General features: G+C 34.0%; 2 protein-coding genes across 2 annotated transcripts in view; one reads left to right on the top strand and one right to left on the bottom strand.

Moving 5' to 3' along the window:
- Positions 1 to 1047: 1047 nt before the first annotated feature.
- The window catches only part of LOC126823719 (RAD51-associated protein 1-like), a 35108-nt gene continuing 28498 nt past the window's right edge, over positions 1048 to 7657 (bottom strand). Inside the window, exons 4-8 of the mRNA XM_056101746.1 lie at positions 4896 to 5062; positions 3255 to 3368; positions 2941 to 3102; positions 2433 to 2726; positions 1048 to 1674 (exon numbers count right to left, since the gene is read on the bottom strand). Of these exons, the coding sequence (XP_055957721.1) occupies positions 1553 to 1674; positions 2433 to 2726; positions 2941 to 3102; positions 3255 to 3368; positions 4896 to 5062 (859 nt within the window). The 3' untranslated portion in view covers positions 1048 to 1552. The remainder of the gene's footprint in view (positions 1675 to 2432; positions 2727 to 2940; positions 3103 to 3254; positions 3369 to 4895; positions 5063 to 7657) is intronic.
- Positions 1596 to 7657, top strand: part of LOC126823704 (solute carrier family 45 member 3) — a 44157-nt gene continuing 38095 nt past the window's right edge. The window contains exon 1 of the mRNA XM_056101599.1: positions 1596 to 1680. The gene's annotated coding sequence lies outside the window, so the exon portion shown is untranslated. The remainder of the gene's footprint in view (positions 1681 to 7657) is intronic.

Raw genomic sequence — 7657 nt, 5'->3', positions numbered from 1 at the left:
AGGAACTTCGCACTGTATAGGCTACAGTACTAATACACGAGCCTTTTAAGATATAAATGTAAACTAAAATTTGTAAAAAAACCCAACAAAAAACAACCCTATTTCCTCTTAAACTTTGGAAACAAAACATTTAATTGTAGGCTATTATAACAGACCAAATCAACCCAATGCAATACTTATTTTGTGCAAAATCAAAGATATCCACTTGCTTTAAATATTTTATTCGACGATTCTACAATCAAACAGATCCTTCCATAGGAACGGATTCAAATAAACATGGACATTTTCCGACGACATGTAAGCTAGGACACTGCAATGATGGGACATCTTTAATTTTTCAAGTATGTGATAAAACTTTTATAGCCGGCTATTACTATCAGAAAAAAATTATGTAGTTTAATGAATAACCTGACGTGATAAAAGTGCGGGTGTTCTCTACAGGTACGTCGATTTAAATCTTATTAAGGTAACTACTGTATATATACACATCCATACAGGAATAGATAGGGCGTTATTGCTAGTTTTAAATAGTATGGCTGCTATTTCCGTATCGGTGTTTGCTCCAAGAAATAAATTGTTGGGGTTTGGGTTAATTATAACATTATTAATTATAGGTGGACTAATAATTCGACACTTTACGGTCCTATGGGAGTCCACCGAAAAGTCGGTGTTTTTTTTGGTCCGACTCTCTTAAGTGCAACCCCCATTGTTCCTCCGCTTAACAGAATATCTCTGAAGATCTTTGCCGATAAAATACCTTCTTTTCCAAATATAAAATATCCATAGATGTATATAGCTATGTGGATTATAGATCAAAGATATTTTCCTCTTCAAAAATAAAGCCCTGAATTAAATTCCTCCAGATTCTATAACTAAAAATATTTCCGTTTTATTTTTGTAAACAACGCTCAGTATAAAACTATTAGTTTAGTCACTTAAAATTTCAAGCACTCCACCAGCAGTATGCCATCTTGTTTTGTGTTATTTGTTCACATTTAAACTGTGGTACCAATATCCATTGTCTCTTATACATGATGAAAATATATAAAAACAAAACACATTTTTTTAATCATAAAGGGAGTCAACAATTACAAAGACAATAACAAACAAGTTCTCATTCTAATAAAATCTCACATTTTTATGTACATAAAAGCATGGGGGATTCAACCGCTTCTTGCGACCAATTTAACCACAGTCACATTTCATTTTTAAACCATAAAAGTGATTATATTCACTTCAACATGTACAGTCCTAGCTAGAATGTGGTATTTTGTAAAATGTATACATACAGAAAACATCTTTCTATCTATATTTGAGTTGAGGTTTTTATTTAAGTACAAGTTAAGAGTTAAACAATAAATACATGTTTTTATGTATACACAACTCACTACATAGTAAGTAATCTTTTTAAATATCAGGTACAATTCCTTTTTAAACTCAGGTTGGCATACTCTAACGCACTAACAGGTTCTCTTTTCTAAATTAACTTTCCTCAGCTGAACTTTAATAGGAATGAAGTACCTCAGTGTTGGTTAAAACATAAAAAAGGATTTCAATGTTGAACAGAGGGATGTAATGGTTTAACTCGTTGGTTTCTGGACAAACCAAGTCGCATCCCTCCAGTTGGTGATTTCAAGCTACAATTCATGTCACTGTTACCTCGACTAGATGGACCTGCAGGTTAAAGTTTAAAATATTTATTTTTTTACTCTATTTTTTTGTCAGTAGTTAAAGCAGCCACTTACAAATTGGTTCGTGAATTGAAAAACTGTTAACTTATTTTTAAAAGAGAATTTTAAAGTAACTATGCTTCATTAGCATTTTTGGCTGAAATATCCAATCTTACAGCTTAATCCACACTAATTGATTATTTAACCTTTAATTAAGAGAACAAAATAAATAAAAAACCCTGATTCAATTGGATATAAAATAGACCTATCAATTCTTTTTGCCCATATCAAAATGACTTTAGGGCTTATTACACAGCAAAAAAGAGAGAGAGAGAGAGATGGGGTTGAATGTCCACTTGACACAAACTAGGTCATTTCAATAATTGGCTTGTGCAGAGGTCTTTAGCAGTGGTAGGAAACCAGAAGACCCGGAGAAAACCAACGAGGGTAGACAGGCGACCCTACTCCTACAACCGGGGAATCGAAACCACACCAGTTAACTTAATGACAGACCTTATGATGCAGAGTGCACATGCTAACCATTCGGCCATCCAACCCCCCAATTACATAGCAAGCAATACTCTTTCCCAATACTGTAGTTTGCAAGGGATTCCTATTGTGCTAACATGACACAGTGAGACTTTAAGCCCATTTGTCATACACAGAATATGCAAAACCTGACTGAATTTTAAAATTTTGGTATGAGAGCCCTAGTTTCAAAATTGGAAATGCCTACAAATATTATGATATTTAATACATTACCTGGTGGTGTCCATGCTGGTATTTTTCTACTAATAGAAAATATAGGTGTTCGTGATACTACAGTAGATACACAACTACTTTTAGGTGTATTTAATTTAAGTGATGGTGAGTTAATGACAGATTTAGAATTTATTTTTGGAGTTGCAGATTTAGATGTTGGTTTAGTGTTTAATATTCCAGCAGTTTTGACCCTTGCAGGACTGGATTTAGGTTTAGAGTTTAATATTGGAGTAATTCTGACAGTTTTTGTAGTATTTGAACCAGCCTTTGAGTTTATTTTGGATGAAGTTTTATCTGAAGTCAAAAAGAAAAGACATTTGTTTCTTAATATAGGCATTAGAGAATTTGATGATCAAATTAGATGTCCATCTTATTTTACACCTTTTTCAAAAGTAAAATCATTCTCTAATGGTGCTTGTTACTTTTATTTACTTATGTGAAAAACTTGCTAACAACAATTTCAAAATACACCATCCAATACAAGTCTAAATTTTGTATCATTTATTACCTTTAGCAGTGGACTTTTTTGCACTAAACATTTTATTGACATTTTTTTTCTTGTTGGGCTTTTCCACATAATCACTATCATCTTCACTGTCATCATCATCAAAATCATCATCATCATCCTCATCATCATCACTGCTTCCAATTTCAACAGCAAATGTACTATCTGTAATCATTATGGGGAAAGTAAATGAAGGACTATTCCTGAACCAATCCAAAGTAAACTGAGGATCTATTCCTGAATCTGTCTAAATTAAAACTGTTTTTGGTATATACATGTATCTAAGATTTGTACTATTCTGTACCAATTATAAATACCTTTATCATCATCATCACTGGAATATTGTAATTTCTGACGTTTTCTAGGAGGTGAATCCTCAACAAGTTCAGTGGATATAATTTCAATATCATCCTCCGTAGATTTGTTTAAATCTAGAATCAAGATATATTTATTACTATTTCATTATTTTAAAAACAGATCAATAATAATAACAGCTACAAGAATCAAAAGTCAAATTGAGATTAAGTTACATGTTGTGTGTACTATTAGCGAAGTTTTACCATACTCACTGAGTCTCTGTGGTTACTACTAGAATCAAATTTTAAAACTTTCTAGATACTTCCGTTTAAAAAGATTGTGTTTTGGTGTCACGTCACTAGCAGACATATATATAGATATATACTATAGCCATTGCAAATTTGAAATATGACTAACAGTAAATTCAGCTTGGGAACACAATATTGAGCGATCTGGGAGTAGTATTGATGACATCACTAACACATTTGTTCATGAACTATTAAAAGGCAGTGCTTAGCAGAAACATCTAGATTTTTTTAAAAAGTTGATTATCTCTTGTTAGACTGTAGAAATAGATGGACGATTTCCTTTAAACTAATCCTTTCTTGGTATATTATGCTATGTCACAAAAATGTCTGCCCAGTAATTTAGTAAAAGATGGGTTGCCATGTAATGAAACATACGCCAACAGCAGCTAAGTCGTCCGGGCAGTCAACAAGGGTTGTTGCATATTTTTTTCTTTTGTCAGAAATGAAAACATTTACAACACACTAAAAAGCTGATTACGAGTAACAACCCATTTGGCTTCTAGTTCTGCCCTATACTAACGTTTAGTATACAAAACATTTAATATCAAGGGCCATAACTCTGGCAGTAATGATCGGAAATCGTTGAAAATCAATAGGCCTCTTCTTCTCAAGACCTTAAACATTGTGTATCAATTTAAAGTCAATCGGATATTACACGTAACTTTAGCCTCGACTAGCGTCCACAAGATTTTTCAAAGTGATCAAGGGCCAAAACTCTGGCAGTAATTATCCGACATGACCTTAGACAATATGTATAAATCTAAAGTCAATCCGATATTAAATCGTTGAAAATCAATAAGCTGCTTTGTCTCATGACCTTAAATACTGTGTATAAATTAAGTCAATTGGATAGTAAGCAATTCTGGATGTCGGACAACGGACTGACAGCAATATACGTCCACATTTCTATGTGGACGTATAAAAATGTTATTTAAATCTGAGAAAAGAAGATTTTTATTAATCACAAAAACTTTGTTTGCATTTGATCAATGTTAAATCCAAAGACACATTATGGATGTAGCACTTTTTAAAAATATTTTATTTTTATTCATTATCAAGTTTTAAATTGAATAGTTTCAACTTTCAACAATGCACAATTGCATCCTTCAAAGTGTAAACTGTTTCATGCACAGTTTACAAATTACTAAACAGAACAGCACATTATGATAATGGTGAATATACACAAAGAGTATCATAACACATGCTTATTTCTTCAAATGATAGATTTGAATGTGGGTGTATAAAAATGTAAACAAAGCTATACAGGAGAATTATACTGTAAGGGTGTTTTTGTATGTGGCTGAACCACCAACATGTCAATTGCAAGAGTGTTAACAAAAGAAGTCAGCTTACTAGTTTTTGTATCAGGTTGCTTTTCAACTTTATCTGTTACAGAATGAATATCTCTTGTTTCTTGACTGCTACTATTATTATTATTATTATTATTAGAACAATCCAGCAATGAGGCAGCTAATGCTTCTTTAAGTTGTACATCTAATAGTCTATCGTCAAGAGATTTCCTGAAATAAAAACAATACAACATTTTGTGAATTAATCTATTGATATAATATTAGTAAAAAAAACAAATGACAGCTGAATACCACATAACTTCTGATTTACACTATCTGAATTGATCTAAAGCCTGTTTATCTATTCAAATGTAGTAAAACGCTTGTCCAAAATAGACCAGTTCAAATTTAAATTCACTTTGCTGCTTTTCTTTACACCCTCTAGAAGCTTGGATTAAAAAATGAAATAGAGCCACTTCTTTTAAACCAGGCTAAGTTTTGTGGTCTAATACTACTAATGGAAAACCAATCTTACTTAAAGAAGTAACCAGATTTTGCCTCTATAATTTGGATAAAATACAGTATAAACCATGTTGCAAGTTAGACATCATGTTGTCCACGACATCATCAAATCGCCACAATACACTTTTTTTTGCTATTGCAGTAATCCAGGATTATTTTTTTTTTTTTATAAAAGAAGAAAAACATTTTTGTGTACTGTTTACTATTTCAAATCCAGAGTCAAATGAGTTCAACCAGCTATTTATTATAGTCACATCAAAATTATCAATAATAGTATCAATACTGCAGTGATTTGATCTTTTAAAGAGCACAAAAGATGAAAAACCTACATGGCATGTGCTTATAGCCAGTGGTCACTATCTGCACTGTACGGCAAGTTGACATCAATCTGATTAAAATTAATTCAGCTATCTTTACTCGCAAATATAGACCTCCCATAAAAAAGACTTTGCCAACTATCGAAAACACTCTTAATCCCGCCAGCCCAGAAGCCAGTGACGTCACAGTGACCAAATGGATATTATGAATGTTTATTCATAAGTTATCTATATACAGCCAGTGTGTATATTCATTAACGCCTGACTGATTCTATAATCCCCTGATTAAATAATGGTAGTCCCTGTGACGTCACCAGCCGTAATGTGTATATAGTAACCACTGGCTATAAGTACATAAAATCTAGTTTTATCATCTTATGTGGTCTTTAAGGCTAGATTTTATTGTTACATCGAGAAAACACCACATTGTTATACAAAATCCACCGGCTTAAATAGTTACTGCTAGTGAGTGCTACTGGTTCCAGTCTGTAGTATCATGTCAGACCTTTGATTAAATTGTGTAAGAAAATTTAAAAGCCATCACCCCATCAGATGAAGATTTGTAGATACAATTTTCTGAACAACAAACAGAATTATTCATTTGTACTTTAAACATAGCCAAATAGAGATGTTATCGGTAAGAATTTCTGTTAAGTACAGGAGGTGTAGTTAATTATAATGGATAAAAATGTTTGTTAACTGTAATATTGTAATCCTAATATTATGACATTATGTAGGATACCTATTTGTACAGTTTGTCTAAATATTACTGTATTATAATTTATGTAAACATTCTGTTGACTGTTACATTAAATCTGTCTATAGCAATTTGAATTTGGATTCATATTCTACTACAAATCAATTTATAACATATACTCTTCAAAAAAAGTAGGGGATATTCAGAAACAATAAAAAAAACTGCGGAAATGCACTGCTATTTTTATTAGAGGTAATCAGTGTATGTTAATAACAGGCCAATTGCCTACACATGAACATAAACAGTTCATATGGGCGGCTTATCTGACGTCCCCATTTCACTCGCAAAGAGATACACTGTCAAAAGTGAAAATGAGTAATTGCTCCACCAATTCGCAGACATTCAGCAATTCATCGTGGCATGCTCCTAATCAACCATTCAATCACGATTTGGGGCAATCTGACCCACTCCTCATGCAGTGCCACGGCCAGTTCTTGCAGTGTTGTCGTTTACTGATCATGTCCCAGACATGCTCTATAGGGGAAAGGTCAGGACTCATGGCTGGCCAAGGCATATGGACAATATGGTGACGCTAGAGGTAGTCATTCACAACACGAGCACGGTGGGCACGGGCATTATCATTTTGAAAGATGAAAACATCAACCTGCACGTTGAGCAAAGGGCAGAACTATCGGTGCCAGGATGTGGTAACGGTAGTACACACCAGTCCATTCTGCCAGTCATGGTGATTCCTCCCGACACCATAACAGACCACGCCCAAATCTGTCTGACGTTAACGTTAGCTAGCATGACGCTCATTTACACGTTCCTAAACGCGAGGACCCCTAGCGGTGAAACTCAGAGTAAATCTGGACTCATCTGAGAACATTACACACGCCCATCAACGATTACAGCAATTTCTACGCTGCCTACACCATTGACGCCTGTTTGCCATGTGCTGGTGAGTTAATGGAGGCACAACATGCGTTTGTAGCGCATGCAAATTGGCTGCATGTAGCCGATTTCTTATCGTTTGGGGTGTAATTCGAATTCCTGTAACTTGGTACAAGTTTACAGAAAGCTGATTGGCCGTTTGTCCTCGATTTCGCAGGACCTGTGTACGAATGCATCGATCCTGGGCTTGTGTAGTGGCTCTAGGACGACCTGAACGATTTGGGTAGAACGGATTTAACACGATTGGCAATGCAGTCTGATATGGCTTTGTAGCAAGAATTCAATAGCGTTATGGGCCTCCAGTTTTTTAAAAAGTGTTCGATTTTCCCCTGGTTT

The sequence above is a fragment of the Patella vulgata genome, chromosome 6 (assembly GCF_932274485.2).
Source record: "Patella vulgata chromosome 6, xgPatVulg1.2, whole genome shotgun sequence".
NCBI lineage: Eukaryota > Metazoa > Mollusca > Gastropoda > Patellidae > Patella > Patella vulgata.
The sequence above is the reverse complement of the archived record's forward strand: the minus strand, read 5'-3'. Positions and strand labels throughout refer to the sequence as shown.